Here is a 24,789-nt window from a genome sequence, read left to right as displayed (position 1 = left end):
GGACCGTGCCTGCACTTCATCGCGGCGGTACTCCAAGAAAGGACAAGAAGCGAGGTTTATTGTGAAGAGTGAGAAACGAGATCAAAGCAACAAGGAGAAAACACCAGTAGGAGTCCTGCTGTAAGACCGAGGCAACATCCTACTGAGGCGCGTAGCCGGTGGCCGGAACGCCGAGGAAGTACTGGCTCCAAGCCTTACTTCAAACCAACTGCAGGACAGTCAGTTATAGGCGGGCTGTCTCACCTAAATCACCTAAGCAGACATAGGGGGCAACAGTGGGAGAGGGGCGACTCTAGGGTCCCGGAAGAACTCCAGGCCTACCCGTCATAAGGGTGCGTCCTAGCCATATCATCTGGGGGACGGAGAAGAACATCAGAATCAGTTGTGAGTAGTGTTGAGCGATACCGTCCGATACTTGAAAGTATCGGTATCGGAAAGTATCGGCCGATACCGGCAAAGTATCGGATCCAATCCGATACCGATACCCGATACCAATACAAGTCAATGGGACTCAAGTATCGGACGGTATTCCTGATGGTTCCCAGGGTCTGAAGGAGAGGAAACTCTCCTTCAGGCCCTGGGAACCATATAAATGTGTAAAAGAAAGAATTAAAATAAAAAATATCGCTATACTTTACCTCTCCGACGCAGCCGGGACCTCAGCGCAGGAACCGGCAGCGTTGTTTGTTTAAAATTCCCGCTTTTACATGGTTACGCGAACTCCCGGCTTGTGATTGGTCAGGGCGCCCATGTTGCCGGGCCGCGGACCAATCACAGCAAGCCGTGACGAAAATACGTCACGGCTTGCTGTGATTGGTCCGCGTCCCGGCAACATGGCCGCCATTAACCAATCACAAGCCGTGACGTCACGGGAGGCTGGACTTGCGCGCTTTTGAAAAAGCGCGCGTGTCCAGCCTCCAGTGACGTCCCGGCTTATGATTGGTCACGGCGCCATGTTGCCGGGACGCGGACCAATCACAGCAAGCCGTGACGAAAATACGTCACGGCTTGCTGTGATTGGTCCGCGGCCCGGCAACATGGCCGCCATTAACCAATCACAAGCCGTGACGTCACGGGAGGCAGGACAAGCGCGCATTTTAAAATTGCGCGCGTGTCCAGCCTCCCGGCTTGTGATTGGTTGATCGCGGCGCAACCAATCATAAGCCGGGACGTCACTGGAGGCTGGACACGCGCGCTTTTTCAAAAGCGCGCAAGTCCAGCCTCCCGTGACGTCACGGCTTGTGATTGGTTAATGGCGGCCATGTTGCCGGGACGCGGACCAATCACAGCAAGCCGTGACGTATTTTCGTCACGGCTTGCTGTGATTGGTCCGCGGCCCGGCAACATGGGCGCCCTGACCAATCACAAGCCGGGAGTTCGCGTAACCATGTAAAAGCGGGAATTTTAAACAAACAACGCTGCCGGTTCCTGCGCTGAGGTCCCGGCTGCGTCGGACAGGTGAGTATAGCGATATTTTTTATTTTAATTCTCTCTTTTACACATTTTAACAATGTTAAAATGTGTAAAAGAGAGAATTAAAATAAAATGTTGTTCCGATACCCGATACCCGATACCACAAGAGTATCGGAATCCCGGTATCGGAATTCCGATACAGCAAGTATCGGCCGATACCCGATACTTGCAGCATCGGAATGCTCAACACTAGTTGTGAGGGAACATCAGAAACAGACACAACAGTTGTGAGGACTATCCCGTGGTGCTGAGCAGGGAAGGACTACAACACACAAGCGCTAGAAGGAAGGCACAGATTTCCACCTGCAAAGGGAGCTCTGGAGGTGCCATCGGACCGGCCGGTCTCAGACAGCTCTGTTAGCCGTACTCTGGATTGAGGATCCTGAAGCCTTCAGTAAAGAGGTAAAGAGACTGCAACCCTGTGTCCTCGTTATTCATCGCGACCTGCATCACACATCATCATTCTCAACTTTCATTGGACGCCCCTTAGCAGGGTCACGGACCGGGTCTAGCCACCGTGACAATCCCAGAACTGAGACAGAGAGGCCCGGTACCGGGTACCCCTCGGCCCTGCGACAGTGGGGGCGCTTCAACTACTCATTTTTAGGGTAAATGTGAGATCACTCAATGACATCTCTATGCCGATAAAGGGCATATGAGCAGTAATTAAGACAATCTCTTTCCATTTTTCAGGTAAATAATGAAATTTAGATTATTATACACTGAGCAGTGTATGGGCATGTGCAGAAAACCATAGATTCTCTCATCTGAGATAATGAGGTCAATTATGCAAATGACACTTTCATCAAACTCATAGTTTGATCAGAGTGTGATCCGATTCTCTTGGACGAGAAGATGGAGAACATTTTTTCTTCAACTTCATCCTTCATTGTAGATTCTTCTCCATTTTGTCAGTCAGTGGAAATTGGACTGCACTCTGATGTCATCGGAGTGAAGTTTGATGTTTTTCATGGACCTAATGACTTGCACAGCCGAGTGCAATCCAAATATCAGCTCAAACGCTCAGATCTGTCTGGAGAAAAAATCGGACATGTGCATGACCCCATAGAATAACATTGGTCAGAGTGCAATCTGATGTTTTGTCAGATCATACTCGGACAGATAATATTGTCAACTGCATGATCCCTAAGATTGATAGGAAATGTATGTTTCCATATAACATACAGCGGGTGCGGAAAGTATTCAGACCCCTTTAATATTTTCACTCTTTGTATCATTACAGCCATTTGGTAAATTCTAAAAAGTTCATTTTTTTCTCATTAATGTACACTCTGCACCTCGAAACCTAAAATATCACATGGTCATAAGTATTCAGACCATTTGCTCAGTATTGAGTATTCAGTAGAAGCACCCTTTTGAGCTAGTACAGCCATGAGTCTTTTTGGAAATGATGCAACAAGTTTTTCACACCTGGATTTGGGGATCCTCTGCCATTCTTCCTTGCAGATCCTCTCCAGTTCCGTCAGGCTGGATGGTGAACGTTAGTGGACAGCCATTTTCAGGTCCCTCCAGAGATGCTCAATTGGGTTTAGGTCAGGGCTCTGCCTGGGCCAGTCAAGAATGGTCACAGAATTTTTCTGAAGCCACTCCTTTGTTATTTTAGCTGTGTGCTTAGGGTCATTGTCTTGTTGGAAGGTGAAACTTCAGTCAAGTCTGAGGTCCAGAGCACTCTGGAAGAAGTTTTGATCCAGGATAACTCTGTACTTGGCCGCATTCATCTTTCTTTCAATGGCAACCAGTTGTCCTGTCCCTGCAGCTGAAAAACACCCCCATAGCATGATGCTGCCACCACCATGTTTCACTGTTGGGATTGTATTGGGCAGGTGATGAGCAATGCCTGGTTTTCTCCACACATACCACTTAGAATTATCTCCAAAAATGTCTATCTTCATCTCATCAGACCAGACAATCTTATTTCTCATAGTCTGGGAGTCCTTCATGTGTTTTTTTAGCAAATTCTATGAGGGCTTTTATGTGTCTTGCACTGAGAAGAAGCTTCCGTCTGGCCACTCTGCCATAAAGGCCTGACTGGTGGAGGGCTGCAGTGATAGTTGACTTTGTGGAACTTTCTCCCATCTCCCTACTGCATCACTGGAGCTCAGATGCAGTGATCTTGGGGTTCTTCTTTACCTCTCTCACCAAGACTCTTCTCCCAGGATTGATCAGTTTGTCAGAATGGCCAGGTCTCGGAAGACTTCTGGTGGCCCCAAACTTTTTCCATTTAAGGATTATGGAGTCCGCTGTGCTCTTCGGAACCTTGAGTACTGCAGAAATTCTTTTGTAACCTTGACCAGATCTGTGCCTTGCCACAATTCTGTCTCTGAGCTCCTTGGCCAGCTCCTTTGACCTCATGATCCTTGACCTTGGTCTGACATGCACTGTGAGGCCATGTGCACACGTTCAGTATTTTTCGCGTTTTTTCGCATTTTTTCGCTATAAAATTGTGATAAAAACGCGAAAAAAAACCGCTAACATATGCCTCCCATTATTTTCAGTGTATTCCGCATTTTTTGTGCAAATGTAGCCTTTTTTTCGCATCGCATCGCGGAAAAAAAAGCAACATGTTCATTAAAATGCGGAATTGCAGGGGATTCCGCACACCTAGGAGTGCATTGATCTGCTTACTTCCCGCACGGGGCTGTGCACACCATGCGGGAAGTAAGCAGATTATGTGCGGTTCGTACACAGGGTGGAGGAGAGGAGACTCTCCTCCACGGACTGGGCACCATATAATTGGTCAAAAAAAAAGAATTAAAATAAAAAATAGTCCTCTCCGCTGCATGCTGTCGCTTCGGTTTCTATAGCTGGTGTGCGGTGAAGGACCTGCGATGACGTCACGGTCTTGTGATTGGTCGAGACCGGTCATGTGACCGCTCACGTGACCGCGACGTCATGGAAGGTCCTGAACCACACCGGCATCTATAGGAACAGACGCCTGCAGGTGAGTATAACCATTTTTTTAATTTTTTTTATTATTTTTAAACATTCTATCTTTTACTATAGATGCTGCATAGGCAGCATCTATAGTAAAAAGATGGTCACACTTGTCAAACGCTATGTTTGACAAGTGTGACCAACCTGTCAGTCAGTTTTCCAAGCGATGCTACAGATCGCTTGGAAAACTTTAGCATTCTGCAAGCTAATTACGCTTGCAGAATGCAAAAAAACGCGAAAAAAACGGAAAAAAAACGCAAAAAAAAAAAATGCGGATTTCATGCAGAAAATTTCCGGTTTTCTTCAGGAAATTTCTGCAAGAAATCCGGACGTGTGCACATACCCTGAGCTGTGAGGTCTTATATAGGCAGGCGTGTGTCTTTCCAAATCAAGTCCTATCAGTTTAATTAAACACAGCTCCAATGAAGAAGTAGAACCATCTCAAGGAGGATCACAAGAAAATGCACAGGATGTAACTTACATATGAGTGTCTGAGCAAAGGCAGTGTCTGAATACTTATGACCATGTGATATTTCAGTTTTTCTTTTTTAATAAATATGCACAAATTTCTACATTTTTGTTTTTTTCAGTCAAGATGGGGTGCAGAGTGTACATTAATGAGAAAAAAATTTAACTTTTTTGAATTTACCAAATGGCTGCAATGAAACAAAGAGTGAATAATTTAAAGGGGTCTGAATACTTTCCATACCCACTGTATAACCTAAAGTCCATTATTTACTGTAACAAGACATAGAAAGATTTGTCTTCACCCTCCACAGTTATAAAATGTAATGAAATTCATGGGTCACAAAAACATATCGCAATGAAGAGTTATAACACAGATTGCTTTGGGTGGATTAATGATCATTTTAAAATTGGATCCATCAGCATAATATAACCAGCTGAGTATAGATTCTTACCATAGTATTTATTGAGAGGTAGCCCCGGAGATTATAATGCCAGACGCAATGCAATTAGCTAATAGCAGCTTTAATCCTCTATTCACATTGACAATCTCTCATTAAAGACATTACTCAATTGAAAAGAGTAGCTCATTCTAAAGAAGACTTTCCCTATAATTTAATGTATTATATATAACCAATGGAGAATAAATGCAAATATTAGATAAAATATTTGTAATATGTGTCCAATGTCCTTATAATTTGGGATGATAAAGGCTAAGCCTTCCTTTGGAGGCAACTTTTTTGTTCTCATAGTGAAATATGAAACATTTTTGGAATCTTGAGCAGCAATATCAGATGATTAGTTTCTACAGTAAACATGCAGAAACATGTGTCACCATGGTAACAAACTCTATGTTGCCTGATCCTGCAGTCACACCGCATGCTATTTTTTCCTTACTTTTTGTTAAATTACTGAATGCATGTAGGGGAAAATTGGGGACAAAAGGGAGTATAACTTTATTATTATTATTATAATACATAGTTTATATCGCCATTTACTCCATGGCGCTTTACATGTGAAAAAGGGGGCAAATATAGACAAATACAATAAACATGAGCAAAAAACATGCAATTAACAGGTACAGAAGGAGGGAGGACCCTGCCCGTGAGGGCTCATAGTCTGCAGGGGATGGGTGAGGATACACTAGCCTACAGCTAGTGGCATTTAACACACTCACGGCGGAAGCGCGTCATTATTCCCACCCATCGGCGCCCATCCCAACTGACGACACCGAGCTCAGAGAGATCCCCGCACCGCACAGTGACCAATATGGACTTCAGAGTATCATTCCGCTCACCACCCCAGAGACTCCACTGAGTCCTATCCGTGCGGTGACTACTGAGTGTCGGCCTGCTCCTGTGGCCGTACCCGCTGGATTGCATACTACTTCTGCGGCCTTGTCTGCTGAACTGTTTGCTACATCGCTGTGCTGCAGACCCACACCTCCATAACATCTCGAGCCCCATACCAGGAGACCAGGAGCCGAATGACCCGGAGGATTCACCACCGCAAGGAGACAGTGCATCAACTTTCTGCGGGACCGGATTGGAGACCAGAGACTGATAAGTTGAACTGTTGTTTTCTTTATTATAATACCCCCCTGCTTGACCTATTGTTGTGTTGAATAAAAATCCCTGTTAACCCTTGCTCTGTCTCCTGTGTGTCACTGCATCTTACGCTCCTGCTAGCATCTTATACTTGGCGTAGTCGGCAGGATGCAGTCCAAAAGCATGCAGGTGGCAGACCAAGCAGTTGGGGGTGGCTCCAGAACTAGCCTTTCCCTGGGGGCCATGCTGAGCAATTTGCTCAAATTCACGGGGAGCAACACTATTCTGTGGAGCCTTAGTGACATGATGAGAATGCACCCCATGACGCCTGCACTAGAGGCTGAAGTGGCCATTATGGCACTGGACGGAGAAGTCAGGGATTCAGTGATGTTACGGACCCCCTGAGACCAGGAGACCCTTAATAAGGTGCTGCAGATCTTGGAGGAGACTCACGGAGACCCCACAGATGTAAGAGAACTTAGAACACGTCTTTTTAGTAGAATGCAGAGGGAGGGGGAGACCGTAACCCAATATATGAATGCATTGCAAGAGCTACACACTGCAATTATTAGAAAAGATGGCATGGGAGTAGGGCCCACAGACATAATTTTACGAGATCTCTTAGTGACTGCTTTACGGGACATGCTGACAAAACAAGCCCTGCAAGAACATGTATGGGTGAACCCTCAAATGACTTTCCCTGAAGTAGGAAGTGAGGCACGCATGCGTGAATAGGAGCAGGGGGTGACAGTCCTGGTTGGGAAGGTCCGGAGGGTGGAGGTGTCTGTAAACGCCATTGCTGAACCCCAATGGATGGAAGAACTGAGGAGAGAACTTGTGAGTGTGAAAGTAGAACTGGCTGACATAGAGAAGAAAACGGAGGCTAATAGTAATTCTTCAGAGCAGGGAAGGCCTGGAGCCCCGCCGTGACTTTAGAATGTTTCGCCGGCTGAGGCTCATCACTTGTTATAACTGGGGAGAGAGCAGACACATTGCATGGGAGTGCATCTAGCGGGGAAGAGTGACGTCTCGCTGCCCATTAAACTAGAGGGCTCCGAGCCGGTGGGACACCACCCGGAGCCAGAACAGGTGAGGAAGAGTAGTGGAAGTCCCGCAAGTTTAGTGTCAACATACCCCCCGATATGGGCAGAGATAGACAGACGTGCAGTGCGATGCTTAGTAGGCACGGGCTCACAGGTGACAACGATGCCAGAGGCTTACTTCCAGCGACATTTTCCTGGAGCAAAGCAGCCTGAATGTGGCCCAGTAATAAAGATAATGGCGGCCAACCAACTTCCCATCCCAGTTGCAGGGGTGATATGGATGCAAGTGTCTATCTGCGGGAGGGACCTGGGACTGAAAGGTGTCATACTGACCCAGGGGGAAGTAAGTAATGGACCCGCCATCACCTTGGGAATGAACGTGCTGAAAGAGTTCGGAAGTCTACTCATCAGGGAGCCCTCTAATGAGATTTTAAAACAGTGGGGTCCACATACCCCCAAAGGAGAATTTTCCAACAACTGGCCTGAGTGGCACAAGTACAAGAGTCTAGCTGTGAGGGAGGAGTGTTGGGAAAAGTTATTGTCCCCACCTCCACCTCCATCATTCTTCCACTGGGACAAACAGTGCTGTCTCTGTCCATCCGTGCCTGTGTCCCCTTGGAGGGGGTTCAGGTCCAAATTGAATCCTCTTCTTCATAACAATTACCCAAGGGACTCCTAGTGGCACATACGCTAGCCATTGTACGAGAAGGGGCTGTTCCTGTACGGTGTATTAATTTGGGAGATCAGGACATCACCGTTGTTCCCAGAAGTGTGGTGGCCCGAGTAATGAATCCACCTGAAGAAGTAATACCCTCCCAAGCAGCACAACTGGAAATACAACATGGAGACCCTTGGACTGTGGCAGTGAACTCCATCTCAGTGCCAGAACCTCATTAGATTAAAGAGTGCCGACCCATACTGGAACGAATGCTGGCCGAGTTGACCGAACTCACCCACACCCAGGTACAACAGGTAGAAGCTATGCTGGGGAGGTATAAAGATGTTTTTGCTCTCCATGAAGATGATTTTGGCTGCACCACGGCCATTACACACGATATCAACTGGAAGCACCGCACCTGTAAGAGAGCATTACTGACAAATTCCCCCACAGTTATACCAGGAAGTGAAGAGCAGGTAAAACCAGATGTTGCAGTCGGGCGTCATTAGGGAGAGCCAGAGTTCATGGGCTGCCCCAATTGTGTTAGTGTGGAAGAAGGATGGTGTCTTACGTTTCTGTGTAGATTACCGAAAACTCAATGCTTGTACGTGAGAGACTCATACCCACTGCCCAGGATTGAAGACTTCGTATCCACTCTGGAATAGCCAGGTTCTTCTCTACATTGGACCTCACCAGTGGCTACTGGCAAGTAACCATGTCTGAACAAGATCGAGCAAAGACAGCCTTTATCATTCCCATGGGTTTGCACGAATTTAGTCAAATGCTGTTCGGCTTAGCCAACGCTCCCGTGACTTTTCAACGTCTCATGGAAAGGTGCCTAGGAGACTTGAATTTTGAATCCACGCTCATCTACCTGGACGACATTACAGTCTATGCCGCTTCATTCGAGGAACACCTGCAGCGCTTAGAAGAAATGTTTGCCCGCCGTCAGAGACACGGACTAAAAGTGAAGCCACAAAAATGCCATTTGTTTCGCACACAGATTGAGTACTTGGGCCATGTTGTTTCTGCTGCAGGAATAGAGTCCTTCAGAGAAAAGATTGCTGTGATCAAGACTGGCCGACTCCAGAGACCGGAAAGCATGTTCGAGCATTCCTGGGACTGACCGGATATTACAGGCGCTTTGTCAAGAACTTTGCTCGATGGGCAAAGCCCTGGCTGGAGCTGTTGAAAAAGGTACCTTCTGGTGCAAAAAACTGGAAAATCTGCTGGAAGGAGTCCCAAGAAGAGGCCTTTCAGGACCTAAAGAGAGCACTCACAAAAGCGCCTGTCTTGGCTTATGCAGATTTCTCACAACCGTTCATTCTCCACATCGACGGGTCTGCTGGGACTTGGAGCTGTGTTGTGACAGATATAGGACGGGAGAGAGAGGGTGATCGCATACGCTAGCCGGTCCCTTCACGATTCCGAATGCGATCCGGACAACTACAGCTCCTTTAAGTTGGAGCTGCTGGAGTTGGTGTGGGCTATGATGGAGAGATTTGTGGAATATCTATCTGGCTCTGAAGTATTAGTGCACACTGACAACCCACTAGTGCATCTGGAAAATGCAAGACTGGGGGCTCTGGAGCAGCGATGAGTTTTGCCATAAGAATGCCTATAAGAGGGGAGCAGAAAACACTCATGCTGATGCCCTGTCTAGGAAGAGAAGTACTAATCCAGAGCAGGACAGAGACACGGAGCTGGAAGATGAAGAAATCCCAAAGCTTCTGAGACCCACCAGGATGGTGGTGGCAACGTAGGAGCAAACACACACCTCGGCCCAGGAAGGCATACTGGGATGATCTCTGGATGAGTGGGTTCAACTTCAACAGGAAAATGGTGAACTGGCATTGTTGAGACAGTGTGTGCCTGCTCAAAGACTCCCCAGCTCAACAGATAGAAGTACTCTGTCTCCAGAGGTGTTACGAATCATTTGGCAGTGGGAACATCTTCCAATGAAGAATGGCCTACTGTATCGGAAAGCACAATTGCGGACTGAGCTGAGTGCGACCTGGCAAGTCATAATCCCGACAGCGTTGTTACCCGAGATTGCCGTTACTGCACACGAGCAAGGAGCCCACTTTGATCCAGAAAAAAACTTCCAATGGTTACAACTGTTCATTTGCCACCCCCAGTTGAAAGCAAAAGTGGAAGAGGCCTGATGAACGTGTCGAACATGTGAACTGACTAAGCCGCCGGAGCAGTCCATCGTAACCTCTGCTCCTCTAGAACTCTTGACAATAGACTGACCATTGGCCCAGCTCATTAGGGCTATGGACATTGCTTAGTGATGGTGGATCACTTTACAAAATTTGCCGTGGTGACTCCAACTCGAGACCAGACTGCAGAGTCCGCTGCATGCACAATCTGAAAGTGTTAGAATCTGTTTAGTTTTTGATTATCCTCCATTTTCTTGTGGTGTTCTGGCTGCTGGTCTTTTTCCTCTAGTGCTGTGTTGGTCTTGGGTCAGGTGTTTGTATCACTCTTTATAAACCAGCACCTGCCTCCCTGTCCTTGCTGGACAACAGTGTTAATCTGCTTGAGTTCTAGCTTGGTGCTTTGCTTTGTCTTCTGTGTGTATAATTTGTGCAGTTCTGGGACCTTTGGTTCTGCTAGCCTAGTTTTTGTCTTCAGTTGGTTTCTGCAACCTTCTCTGTGCCTTCTATTAGGAGGTGACTCGTTTTTGTACCCAGTCCTTATATCTTTCAGGGATCCCCTTCCCCCTATCTATACATCTTCACTTGAGATTAACCTAGGATCGTCGGTGGGTCTATTCGCTAGGAATGGGTCACCCACTCCTTAGTAGGGTATCAGCCTAGTCATAGTGCAGGGTCAGTTTTCCCCCTTTTACCCTAGTTCTGTGTTGCAGTTCCATAACAGAAAGTACTTCATCTAACCCTATGGCTGTCCGAAGAGGACTCTAATCAGGGAGCCTGTTTTCTAGGAAGAGTCATGGATGAGCTCCATCATCTATACCGGATCGACAAATCTCATACTACTCCATACCACCCTCATGATAATGGCACCTGTGAATGATTTAACCATGTGCTAATTCAGATGCTAAGAACTTTAAAAGAAAAGGGAAAGTACCTGGATAAGATTGAAGTGATTAAACAGAGTCAGCATGGGTTTGTAACTAATAAGTCACGTCAGACTAACTTAATTTCCTTCTATGACAGAATCACTGACTGGGTGGATCAGGGAAATGCAGTAGATATAGTATATCTTGACTTCAGCAAAGCATTTGACAAAGTATCTCACACAATCCTTATTGAAAAAATGACTAAGTATGGAATGGACAAGGCAACTGTTAGGTGGATCGAACCCAAAGAGTGGTCGAAAATGGCAGCACATCTAGTTGGAAGAATGTCTCAAGTGGGGTACCACAAGGCTCTGTCCTAGGCCCTGTATTGTTAAACATTTTATCAATTATTTAGATGAAGGAATTGAGGGTAAACTGATTAAATTTGCTGATGACACAAAGCTAGGAGGGATAGCTAATACTAGAGAAGAGGATTCAAAAAGATATAAACTGGAGCAGTGGGAAGCAACTAATAGAATTGTTTTTAACAGGGAAAAATGCAAAGTACTACATGTAGGCAATAAAAATGAGAAAAGCATATACAGAATGGGAGGAATGTGAGGAATAGGGCTAAGCAACAGCACATGTGAAAAAGACTTGGGTATAGTAATAGATCATAAACTGAACATGAGTCAACAGTGTGATGCAGCAGCAAAAAAGGCAAATGCAATTCTGGGATGTATTAACAGAAGCATACAGTCTAGATCACGTGAAGTTATTATTGCCCTCTACTCCTCTTTGGTCAGACCTCATCTGGAATACTGTGTCCAGTTTTGGGCACCACATTTTAAAAAAGACATCAACAAACTGAAGCAAGTTCAGAGAAGAGCGACTAGAATGGTTCCTGAACTGATGTGGATATACAATAGTACATTGAACCACAGGATATACAGTTAGGTCCATATATATTTGGACAGAGACAACATTTTTCTAATTTTGATTATAGACATTACCACAATGAATTTTAAACAAAACAATTCAGATGCAGTTGAAGTTCAGACTTTCAGCTTTCATTTGAGGGTATCCACATTAAAATTGGATGAAGATTTTAGGAGTTTCAGCTCCTTAACATGTGCCACCCTGTTTTTAAAGGGACCAAAAGTAATTGGACAGATTCAATAATTATAAATAAAATGTTCATTTTTAGTACTTGGTTGAAAACCCTTTGTTGGCAATAACTGCCGGAAGTTTTGAACTCATGGACATCACCAGACGCTGTGTTTCCTCCTTTTTGATGCTCTGCCAGGCCTTAACTGCGGTGGTTTTCAGTTGCTGTTTGTTTGTGGGCCTTTCTGTCTGAAGTTTAGTCTTTAACAAGTGAAATGCATGCTCAATTGGGTTGAGATCAGGTGACTGACTTGGCCATTCAAGAATATTCCACTTCTTTGCTTTAATAAACTCCTGGATTGCTTTGGCTTTATGTTTTGGGTCATTGTCCATCTGTAGTATGAAACGACGACCAATCAGTTTGGCTGCATTTGGCTGGATCTGAGCACACAGTATGGCTCTGAATACCTCAGAATTAATTCGGCTGCTTCTGTCCTGTGTCACATCATCAATAAACACTAGTGACCCAGTGCCACTGGCAGCCATGCATGCCCAAGCCATCACACTGCCTCCGCCGTGTTTTACAGATGATGTGGTATGCTTTGGATCATGAGCTGTACCACGCCTTCGCCATACTTTTCTCTTTCCATCATTCTGGTAGAGGTTGATCTTGGTTTCATCTGTCCAAAGAATGTTCTTCCAGAACTGTGCTGGCTTTTTTAGATTTTTTTTTAGCAAAGTCCAGTCTAGCCTTTTTATTCTTGATGCTTATTAGTGGCTTGCACCGTGCAGTGAACCCTCTGTATTTACTTTCATGCAGTCTTCTCTTTATGGTAGATTTGGATATTGATACGCCGACCTCCTGGAGAGTGTTATTCACTTGGTTGGCTGTTGTGAAGGGGTTTCTCTTCACCATGAAGATTATTCTGCGATCATCCACCACTGTTGTCTTCCGTGGGCGCCCAGGTCTTTTTGCATTGATGAGTTCACCAGTGCTTTCTTTCTTTCTCAGGATGTACCAAACTGTAGATTTTGCCACTCCTAATATGGTAGCAATTTCTCGGATGGGTTTTTTCTGTTTTCACAGCTTAAGGATGGCTTGTTTCACCTGCACGGAGAGCTCCTTTGACCGCATGTTTACTTCACAGCAAAACCTTCCAAATGCAAGCACCACACCTCAAATCAACTCCAGGCCTTTTATCTGCTTAATTGAGAATTACATAACAAAGGGATTGCCCACAACTGTCCATGAAATAGCCTTGGAGTCAATTGTCCAATTACTTTTAGTCCCTTTAAAAACAGGGTGGCACATGTTAAAGAGCTGAAACGCCTAAACCCTTCATCCAATTTTAATGTGGATACCCTCAAATGAAAGCTGAAAGTCTGAACTTCAACTGCATCTGAACTGTTTTGCTTAAAATTCATTGTGGTAATGTCTATAACCAAAATTAGAAAAATGTTGTCTCTGTCCAAATATATATGGACCTAACTGTACACCTTACTTCCTCCTGTTTGGTCGAGATGGAAAGGGAATCTCTGAGGTGGCGTTGGACCAAGAAGAGGACTATCAGTGGACAGGGGTGTCCTCCTGGGTCCGGGAACATCGACATGGTCTACAAACCTTACATTGATTGGTTCATACTAGACTGCAGGAGCTAGAATATGCATATAAGAACCCATCCGGAGCAACAGAGTTTCAAGTTGGAGACCGTGTCTTAGTGCGGGAGAAGTGTTCTCGGGACACTGAGGGACCCATGTACGAAGTCCAGCCTGAGGGAAAAGAGGATGCCCCCACTTGAACTCTCCACATGAATATGCTCCGACTCTGCTTATTTAAAAACCCTGTACGGGTGGAAGAGGAGCCCGAGCCCGAGGCCTCCAAAACGATCCAGACTCCAGTAGCAGAAGAGGACAAAGAAGGGGTGAATAGTTGAGCTCCGAGGGCTTTGAGAGGTTAGAACCAGAGAATACAGCCTCACCCATGACTCTCCCCTCACAGCCATATTCTGCCTCACAAGAGAACTCAACTACTTTTCCTGATCTGAAACGCTCTGAATGAACAACAGCTGGCAAGTCCCCCAATCGCTACGAACAAGAAAATTTCATCTAGCAACAATCCACACAGAAGAAGAAGAGACAGTCACACACTCCTCAAAAAGTCTCACCCGTGGAATGGCGTGGAAAAAGAGTGGAGGAGTGTAGGGAGGAGAGCCAGTCTAACGGTCTCTCTTGCATGTCTGGGCTGGAACTATCGGGGCTGTCACTATTATTCCGGGGGGAAGAGATTTCTGACTGGAGAAGTTCAGGACACCTGACTGATGGGGGCAGGTCCAACTTAAATAGCGGTGTGTGTGGGAAGATGGGGCTTTTGGCGGGGAACCAATGTGAGAGCACAGAGACGATTGACTCCTTGTCGACTTACCCATGCAAGCTTTCTGTGCCTTCCCACTCAGTTAACAACACCATCCCAACTGACAACACCGAGTTCAGAGAGATCCCTGCACCGCACAGAAACAAGTACGGTCTTCAGAGTATCGTTCCGCTCACCACCGCAGAGGCTCCACTGAGTCCTATCCCTGCGGTGCCTACTGAGTGTCGGCCTGCTCCTGTGGCCATAACCGCTGGACTGCATAATACTTCTGCGGCCTTGTCTGCTGAACTGTTTGCTACGTCCGCTGTGCCGCGGACCCACACCTCTATAACATCTAGTGCTCATACCAGGAGCCGAATGACCCGGAGGATTCACCACCGCAAGGAGACAGTGCATTGCCTTTCTGCGGGACTGGATTGGAGACTTTTTGCGCCGCCTGCGGCTCCACCGAGGGATCTTCCAGCCGCCTCTTACCAAGGCCCAGAAACTGATAAGTTGAACTGTTGTTTTCTTTATTATAATACCCCCCTGCTTGACCTATTGTTGTGTTATATAAAAATTTTAACCCTTGCTCTGTCTCCTGTGTGTCACTGCATCCTACACACCTGCTAGCATCTTGCACAACAACCAGTATGTGCATTTTTTCACTAAAAGGATTTATTGAATCTGTATGACAGCTGTAAGAAAGCCGGTGGTAAGATCCTGGATGACAGATACATGTCATCGAGGTGGTTGGCCTCGGTAATGTAAAGTCTGTACCAGTAACACTAGGATACTGAGAAAGTTTTATTTTGGATCCAGGATTTAGGAGCAACCAAAAGAGTGTCAGTGGAAAAGATCGATCCCATAAACCAGCATGGGGCTTTCAGGCCTATTAACAGGCACCCGGGTTAGCTGATCAGAGTGGAGTTTGGGCTGGAGCGGGACAGAGCTGGGTTTGTTTGGTGAACACATGTAAAACTGCTTGAGCTAAAACTTGTTTTATTGTGCCTGACGAAAGGACTGTTTTTGTTATTCATTTGTACTGGAGAAAGGCTGTTTTCATTTTAGAGCTGTAAAGTCTATGATGGACAATAAACTTTATGCTGTTTTTATATAAAAACCCTGTGCCGATGCATATCGAAGCTGCTACAAGAGGGCTGAAATCCCACGAAGTGCTGTGGCCATGCCTCCATGCCTTTACTTTAACATAAAAAATCATGATGACGGGTTCTCTGTAAGGTATGATATAGCAATCTTAATGTTTTCAGTTTTTACACCACCTATGAGCCTGATATATCTCTGTATAGTCATAAGAAAACATATATTATATACCTTAGTGTTGTTTTGCAATATGTAGGAAGTTCTAATGTTCATAGGTCATTAAGTTGTGAAGGAAGTTGATTCCTCTTCTAGCAAGAGACTATTACCCTTTGCTTCAGTAATATAATGCACAGTTTAAATGTAAAGAAATAACAGATATTATCTATTGTAATCAAGAAACAGAACTAGGAATATACTAAATATGTAGATGTGTAGTAACAACATTTATAGCATCCCTGAACATTGGGATTGTAAAAAAACAAACATTTTTGGGGTGTTTTAAATGTATTTAAAGAGAATCTGTCACCACAGTCCTAACTGTATGTCTCATATCAGATGTGTTGTTGTTGATAAATTATCTTGTATTACTTCATGTAAATGAGTTCTTCCAGGCTCTGGGGAGGATGGTGCCTGGAAGATAACTCGGCCTCCAGAGCTTATTTTACATGAAGGAGAGTTACCAGTGTTTGACAAGTAACTAACAGAGAGCAGGAGAACTAAAATATCTCTTCTTGCAAACATATTTTTTGCTTCTCTCTGAGCTTTGCTGTATTGCAACAATATTACAACCCTGTCTGCCAGTGAGATGGAGCTGAAGCTGAGAGGAACCTGCAGATGTGTCAGGTATAGTCACACACAGCTCTGCAGTGAGATCAAGAGAGCAGAGAGCGGCCATCATATATCACAGTGGAAACCATTACATATCACACTGGTAACTCCTCCTTTTATTTAAAATTAGCTCTGGAGGCAGAGTTATCTTCTAGGCAACAACCTCCCCATAGCCTGGAAAAGGTAATTTATAAAAAGTGATAAAAGATGATTTCTCAACAACTGGGCATCTGATATGAGACATACAGGTAGGACTATTATCAGCAGTCTATAAGCTGCATGCCCATATTAATAGTTTAGATAGGTCAGACAGCCATATAACTCAGAGATTGCAACACAATACTCAGACAGGTCGTTGGCTCTCCCAGCCGAAGTATGACAGCATGTATTTCTATGTTGCTGTCACGCTCCGGTCAGGAGAGCCAATAGCCAGTCCAAGCATTGCGTTGTAATCTCCGTCTGTAGTATACGGCTGTTTGATTCTTTTCTAATACATACTGATCAAGGAAAGTTGACAGTTTGTTGAATTGTAATATGAATAAAAATACAAGTTAAAAGCTACAGACATCTCTGAAATGAAAAAATGATTTTTGCATATGTTAGTAGGTACCTTTTAGGTAATAAAATTGCACTGTTATATGATATGCAGTTTGCAGCTTGACCTAAGTTTCAGATTTTCCTCTTGTGGGAGTGTCTATGCCAGTAATGTAGGCTGGCTGTTATGCTTCTTTTACACTGTGATTTTAGCGGGCCATTTTTGCGGGCCTTTTTTGCGGGCCGTATCGCCGTAAAAGTCCCGGTCTGCCGCAAAAACGGGCCGCAAAAATCTTGCAGATTGCTGTTTTTTTGGATTAGAATAGTAGGGAAAAAGCAGGGACCAAAAAAAACCGGTGATCCGCAAAAAACGGAATTAATAGTGCACCGAAAAAACAAGCTTCAGTTGATTTTGCGGACCCATTGATTTTCAATGGGGGCCATGTCTGTAAGCCGTGAAAAATATCGAGCTGGCTCGATATTTTTTCACGGCCGTAAATATGGCCCTCAAGGCCATATGGCGCTCCGTGGAATTATTGGGCCCATTTTTGCGGCCCCATAGAAATCTATTGGGGCCGCAAAAACGGGACGAAAAACCACGGCAAGTGTAAAAGAAGCCTTAGGTCTGTGTTTATCCAGCTGATTTCACAGGTATTCACTAATCAGCACAGCTCCAATTTTGTACTTTCTTCTCCATGTGTTTTCTTTCTTGTGTCCTATGATATATTTTTACTTCTCTCCCCTGCAAGTCCGTACAAAACCCCTCTTTCTCCTGCTATCTCTAGCACTGAGAGAAGTGAGGGAGGAGCAGAGAGCCGCCAGGAGCAGTACAAGGAGCTCTGACACATTTATATCAGTTTTGCAAAAACACAGAGGTAGCTAAAACACTTACAGACACTCTGGAGCAGCAAAACGGTAGAACACTTTTAATGAAGACTATTAAGCAAATTATATAACTTTTCATTTAGGAAGCAAACAATCAATATAAAATAATCCTATGTGAAAATTGTTTAACTTTTTATTTAAAGGGAACCTGACAGGTCCCCAATGTCTTCTAATCCACCAGCATTTGTACTTTCATCTCCAAATAACCTGTCTAACTGTCCCTTTATCCATATAAACAGACATCTTAAAAAATAATTTTTACAGTACATTTTAAATATGCAAATTTCTTGCGCGTGCACGCAACTTTCTTGCCTACATGTCATTGCATCTCTGAAGCCGGGTATATGCTACAGAGGCGAACTGCGAAGAAGACAGCTGAATTCCAAGGAGGAGCCTAAGATCAGCTATCGGCACAGATCTTCTTCGCTTCCGGACTTGTGCAGTGTGCCTCTGTAGGCGGGAAGTGTACAATCAGCTTTAGAGCAATGATGTCTAGACAAGAAAGTTGCGTGCATGCGCAAAATTTGTCGAGAGCTGGCAATGACGCTAGCTCTTACGAATCATGCTATAATCATAGCATGCTGAATGGGACAATTAAACAAACCGAGAGAGAGAGGAGTACATGTCCGTAAAAATTGAAATTTTATTATACCATTAAAATAACATACACAATTTGAGCAATACTACAAAACATAAATAAGAAATCATGCATGGGGTGGGTAGCACAGACTAACACTATTGGTACTGTCCATCACCAACGCCAGATTATAAAGACATCAACTACCTATATAAGTATTATAGCAGCAGAGCACAGAATAAAGTAGAAAGTAAATGAACTAAATAGAAAAAGACATAGTAAAGCCCTGTACACAGGCTATTACCAGAGGTAACTATATTTAAAAGTCCATTCCATGCTCTTACCAGCAGACAGGCGTCAGACCAGGACAGCACCGGTGCCCCAACGCGCGTTTCGCGTCGGCTTCTTCGGGGGGCGGTCAAGAAGACAATTAGTCTAGAGAATCAAATGCCCCATCAAGTAGTCAAAAGGAAATTTGCATATTAAAAAGGTAAAGACTTTTTTTCTTGTTTATGTCAAATAGTATAAACCGACTGTTAGGCAGGGTATTTATAAATGATTATACAAGTACTGGTGGGTTGGAGGGCATGGGCGATCTGTCAGGTTCTCTTTAAGAAGCACGAAAACAAACAATAAAATGTAATTTGTGTGAAGGTGTACAAAGCCTTTAAAGGGAACCTGTCACCCCCATAATCGAAGGTGAGCTAAGCCCACCGGCATCAGGGGCTTATCTACCGCATTTTGTAATGCTGTAGATAAGCCCCTGATGTATCCTGAAACATGAGAAAAAGAGGTTAAATTATACTCACCCAGAGGCGGTCCCGCTGCTGTTCTGGTCCGATGGGTGTCGCAGTCTGGTCTGGGGCCACCCATCTTCTTACGATGACGTCCTCTTCTTGTCTCCAGGCTGCCGGAAAGGTCAGAGAGGCCCGGCGCCTGCGCACTGCAGTACTTTGCTCTGCCCTCATCAGGGCAAAGTACGCCTGCGCCGGAGCCGCAGCATGAAGACAAGAAGAGGACGTCATCGTAAGAAGATGGGATGCGCTGAACCGGACCGCGACGCCCATCGGACCGGACCGCAGCGGGACCGCCCCTGGGTGAGTATAATGTAACCTCTTTTTCTCATCTTTCAGGATACATCGGGGGCTTATCTACAGTGTTACAGAATGCTGTAGATAAGCCCCTGATGCCGATGGGCTTAGCTCACCTTCAATTTTGGGGGTGACAGGTTCCCTTTAAGCTACATATATAAAATTCAAATTTCCCTGAAATGTTCAGAGTTCCATATAAAACAAACATTGCATTTAAATGTGTTTTTTAGAAAATGACATTAGTTTTTTTGACAGATAAATCTCTCATCTTCACATTGATTAACTAAAATGACACAGACAATACCAACATAAAACCAATTTAGGGCTCCCATGTCTCCATTTCCAACCACCCCTCATAATCTGGATAACTCTGGATACCTTAGTAAAAGCAATATATACGATACCAGTGATCAGTAGGGAAAATGATTTCAGACCTGAGCAATCAGTAATTTTACCTCCCAAACATTTAGCTTACATTTATGGGAGCCCTATACACAACACACTGTCACAAACACCACAGCACGTCATTTAAATGATCCCCCAGACTGGTCCACCCAGGTAAATCAGTTAAATGTAGTTGCACCAAATAGTCACAGAAATAAAAAAAACGTTACTGTAAAACTGACATATGCATGCTGTGCCCATGAGTGCATGGTTCATTCATTCAGTGCTTTTAATTGTTATCCTTGGACATATCATTACTCATCTTCGTATAGTAGAGGATGTTTGGTGGAGACACTCAGAACACGAGAACTGTAGATGCTTTTTGAATATTACTGGTGGAAATATTTGTAGATGTTAGCATTTAGATACAAGAGCCAGGTGCATGTGTCAGTTTCTTGAAATCCAAGGTGGCGCCCACCTGTGAGGTCATAGTAAGGAGGGGCTTTTCCTCTGCAGACGGCTGTTTCGGGATCTCCTTCATCACCATGGCAACAGCCTTATCTGCCGCCCTAGCGCTTTTCCCCTACAATAGTGAAATCAACAATGACTTGTGTCAGGAAAATGTGATCTTGGCAGAAATCCCCAAAAGAAAATCCCATTAGCCCCAGATAGAGTAAAACACAGTGAGCTAATGGCAGTGGTATGTAGGATGGGTTCACACTAAGAAAGGAACATACAGCATTTAAATAAACATACAGGTTAAGAATAACGAGAATCATCACTAGACTTTTTTTAGGTGGCAACTTGATTGGTTGCTACGAGCTTTGAGAAATTTGGGTTTGTGGAACTTCATAGAGGTATCTCTACCTTTTGAGAGTCAGAAAGGAGAGCCACTGTAGGACCTCTCAGTGGGATGAGGGTGGACCCATTTATTTGAGTAGGCATAAAATAATACTATATTGGCTGCCTGGAATCTTCACCAGTAGACCACCTAACGTTAGAACAGCCAATCTACTTGGATCCCCTTTTAGTAATTTCTATAATATAAAAATTTATTTTGAACATTAGTACAAATTGGACCAAAGTAGTAAAAAACTGATAGTCTAGTAAAAAAAACCCTCATATAGCAACCATATTGGCATTATGTTTCAAGTATAGGTTAGAACATAATGAATCTACAATTTTAAGCCATAAATACCATTTTGGTTTTCTTTGTAGATGGAAATCAGTGGGTTTTATAGAGATTGTTCATATTTTGTAGTCTTCACTAACAATATGAAATTTAGAATATGGTTGGTTGTGACAAATTTGTGACACATTTCTCATCATTTTTCAATAAGCCATAATAAGGTATTAACCACTGAGGACTCTCAATTTTTACTATTTTTTTTGTTGTCATTAGTTCATACATGCTATGTCCAAATTTGGCAGCAATAATTTTTCTTACACATTTCATAAATACGATATTGTAAAATGTAAACAGCAGGAGAAAAAGGAAAAGTTAGTAGTAGTACCATTAAATTACACTTGGGTAAAATACAGTAATCTCCTTTTCTTTAATAAGTCGAATGCTTCAGGACAAAACTATGCATAAGCTAGAAATAATAGTACGTAGTGTAAGTCCTTCCATCAAAGAAAGAATGTATGAGATTTACCAAGGAGAGTTACTCATGGGAATCCACTTCATTAAACCTGCATATAATAGCTGCGCTATAACACAGTGATTCATGCTTGTGCGTAGCTGTGTACTAAATCCCATACTAACGGAAAAACTACGTGACCTGCGGAGAATTCAAACATGTCACATCTTCGGTAGTGCACCCCGAGCCTGGAACATGCTATAAATACAGGTAAAGTCCCATGCCATTCAGCACACAGCGTTGCAGTAGGTTAAAGCGGCATTATTCTGGATACACAGTTTTCTGAATTATAATCAGATCCAATTGAACTAAAGAATGTATTTGTATACATATGCCATTGGCAATGTTAGCACTCGTACATTATTAAAGGTGCTCTTTGGATATTTGTAATTATGCATGAAATCTAAAGAACTCGACTCAGACGTAAAGATGGGTGAATCGATTCTAGACAAATCAAATATGTTTTGAATTTCCCAAAATCCGGCATTATGCTGGATTCATATAGACTGAGAGGGTGTTAAAGGCAAACAAAAATTAATACTCGCCTAGCTCCTCACCTGTCCCTACTGCCCTATGGTCTACTAGGCCCTTCTCCTCACTCCTTACTGGAGGCAGCACCTGAGGAGCAGGTGAAGAGTACCAACCGGCCCATCAGCTGAGCTGTGGCCTAAAAAGGCAGCAAAAAGCTCCGGCAGCTATGACAGGTGAAGTGCCATGTGAGTATGAATTTTTATTGTTTTTTAACCCCTTCCGGGTCCAATTTTTTATTATGATTTATGGTCAGGAGAATTCTGAGCATTGAATTTCCTGGTCAATTTTGAGCGATTCTATAGAATCAAGTTTTGGCAGGTTCATTCATCTCTTCTGAGTAGATTTCCTTATTTTTCAATTGCATAATAATAGTTTATAAACAAAATGATTTAACCATGGGTTATGTAATGATTAATTATTTACCACGTGGACTTAGTGATGAACTCATCACTGTCCATAACCCATGTCAAAATAAAACTCCAAGCCCAGTCTATTAAGGATCGGGCTAGATAATTCCTTAGTAATATTCCATAGTAATATTTATCTAAGATATGAGAAGATTTTAGAACCATTTTGGAATTTGGCATGATCCCCATTTACCAACCACATTGTTGTGGACACTTTTTCTTTACTGAAATGCAGCTTTAACACATTATACACAATGAGAAACACAGTCAATAGCATTGGACGTAGGAAACGTATGCATTGTCTACAGCACACACAGAGGAGAAACCATTTTAAGGTCTGAAACATAATTTTTCCAAAATGCACTCAAGGGCAGTTTTGCCTACAGTGTTCCCCAAAGCTGCTATGTCCTAGGTCAGTGTTCCCCAAGTCTGGTCCTCAAGAGCCACCAACAGGTCATGTTTTCAGGATTTCCTTAGTATTGCACAGGTGATAATTGCATCACCTGGACAGGCAAGCATTCAATGACATGTGCAATACTAAGGAAATCCTCAAAACATGACCTGTTGGTGGCTCTTGAGGACCGGACTTGGGGAACACTGTCCTAGGTCAATGTCCAACCTCTTGGACTTCAGTTTAAAGAGGGCCTGTCACTTGCCATAACAATGCTTTTTTACTTGCCTTTTTTTTATTCCGATGATTTTTGTTTTGTTCCTGTACCTCTTTATTCCCAAAATGTGACTCCTCTTTCCTGTCTGTAAATATTGTTTTTTAAGCCAAGTGGGTGTGGTCATCAGTTCTTTTCTATTGGAATCTTTGTGAGTACCACACCCAGTTGGATGAAAAACCCTAAATTTGTATACAGGAAAGGAGGACCTCATCTCAAGAAACGCGAGGCATAGAAATAAAAGAAAAATAATGCCAGATCGAAGAAAATTGACCAGATTAAAACATATATACTGTATATGTGTGTGAATATACACATGGCAAGTGACAGGTCCTCTTTAGTGTGATGGGCTGGCCTGTTTTTATCTACTATTTGTTATATGCCAGTGGGCAGTGATTTATTTTACAGTAAATTGACAGAATGCATAAACATACCAACAATAGTTGCATCCACTGTGTGTAAGTTGCAGATTAAATTTGCAGAAGTACAAATCAATATAACATAAATCTACTTTTTATTATAATTTCTATTAGAAATGCACATTATCATGCTGAGATGAATAAAGACCAGCGTCTCCTTGCTCTAAGATTACGGTAGTTATCTTCACGAAATTATCGGTAGTTCATTATTAATAAGTGGTGCACTGCATACTGATCATTGATTAAAGATTGCGGAGTATTAGTATATTTCATTCATAGCCTAGCCTACATTTATTATATCTATCGGCATGCATCTAAATGCAAACATTACTATACTCCGACACAAAGCAATCTAGAGCACATCTATATGGTTTTAACAGCTATGCATGCACGTGAATAGTTTCCTTGTATAGAAAAACAACCCACCAAAATTGGGGTCAAGTCACTTTTTGGAAGATTGAACCACTTTTTCTTCAAGGTCACACCTACTACCTGAAAAAAGCCATGACACTTTATTAGATCACATCTGTCGCCGTTAAGCAACCATGGAGAATAGAGATGCAGTAGATTTGCTTGAGAACTACATATATGTACTCAATTATGAATGTGATAAGAAATAAAGCATGCTGTCTTCTATTGTATTCCTTATAACACACATGACATGTTGGTGTGACGCGGTGCTGTCTTGACAATCATCTGCGCCAATGCTTCTATCTACAGTTCTAGGGGTGGTCAGCGACTTGGATAAGCCATTCTTAAATAATGTGGTACCCCAAGTAACCTTACACTCACCCTTCTGCACCAGCTCCGCTCCAGCGATGTTAGCACCAGGTATTCTGGAGATAGCATGACATCACTGACCACTGCAGCCAATCAGCAGCCACTGATGGGTGGCAGCACTCACTCTTCCATCAGAGGAAACTAAGACGTTCGAGGAAAATGCGAACGCTGCAACCCATCAATGGGCACTAACTGACTCCTGTAACATAACAAGGTCATGCAGGCACCGACATCACTGGAATATTGCTTAGGAGTATCTGGGGGGTTTATATTACTTGGGTGACTATCACATTAGTGCAGGGAAAACCCTTTTTAGGATTT

The 24,789-nt window shown here is 43.7% G+C and overlaps 1 protein-coding gene across 3 annotated transcripts in view; it reads right to left on the bottom strand.

Annotated features, from left to right (window-relative positions):
- The window catches only part of PEX5L (peroxisomal biogenesis factor 5 like), a 502,469-nt gene that overhangs the window by 189,006 nt on the left and 288,674 nt on the right, over nucleotides 1-24,789 (bottom strand). The window contains exons 2-3 of one of the 3 annotated variants that reach the window (XM_077290453.1): nucleotides 24,115-24,180; nucleotides 20,505-20,609 (exon numbers count right to left, since the gene is read on the bottom strand). The exons of 1 other annotated variant lie outside the window; for it this stretch is intronic. In XM_077290453.1, the coding sequence (XP_077146568.1) occupies nucleotides 20,505-20,609; nucleotides 24,115-24,180 (171 nt within the window). The remainder of the gene's footprint in view (nucleotides 1-20,504; nucleotides 20,610-24,114; nucleotides 24,181-24,789) is intronic. One more of the 3 variants, XM_077290454.1, reaches the window with a different exon arrangement.

This window comes from Ranitomeya variabilis, chromosome 2 (genome assembly GCF_051348905.1).
Source record: "Ranitomeya variabilis isolate aRanVar5 chromosome 2, aRanVar5.hap1, whole genome shotgun sequence".
NCBI lineage: Eukaryota > Metazoa > Chordata > Amphibia > Anura > Dendrobatidae > Ranitomeya > Ranitomeya variabilis.
The sequence above is the reverse complement of the archived record's forward strand: the minus strand, read 5'-3'. Positions and strand labels throughout refer to the sequence as shown.